The 274-nt window shown below is 34.7% G+C and overlaps 1 protein-coding gene across 1 annotated transcript; it reads left to right on the top strand.

Moving 5' to 3' along the window:
- Positions 1 to 262, top strand: OGAPHI_003558 (uncharacterized protein; the record flags this gene model as incomplete). Its single annotated transcript, XM_046204545.1, has 1 exon — positions 1 to 262. A coding segment is annotated over one exon (262 nt), but the record flags the coding sequence as incomplete, so codon positions are not given.
- Between the last annotated feature and the right edge of the window lie 12 nt (positions 263 to 274).

Here is a 274-nt window from a genome sequence, read left to right as displayed (position 1 = left end):
CGCTAATCTAAAAGAGCATGGTAGCTGGGTTGTTCAAAGTTTGCAAGATTGTGCTATGCGATTGACAGTTTTGTGTAAGTTAAACAAGAATGGTACTCTAATTCATGAAGATAATGATGGTGATTATGCTGATAAAAACTTTAAACAAAGATTAGCAGGTATTGCCTTTGATGTGGCCAAATGTACAAAGGAATTGTTGAAAACTGTTGAGGAGGCAAGTTTGAAGGAAGAAATTGACTATCTCAATGCAAGATTAAAATAGATGACCTTTTCT

Source organism: Ogataea philodendri (assembly GCF_020536065.1).
Source record: "Ogataea philodendri strain CBS6075 chromosome Unknown scaffold550, whole genome shotgun sequence".
Lineage (NCBI taxonomy): Eukaryota > Fungi > Ascomycota > Pichiomycetes > Pichiales > Pichiaceae > Ogataea > Ogataea philodendri.
This window is presented reverse-complemented; position numbering and strand designations above follow the sequence as displayed.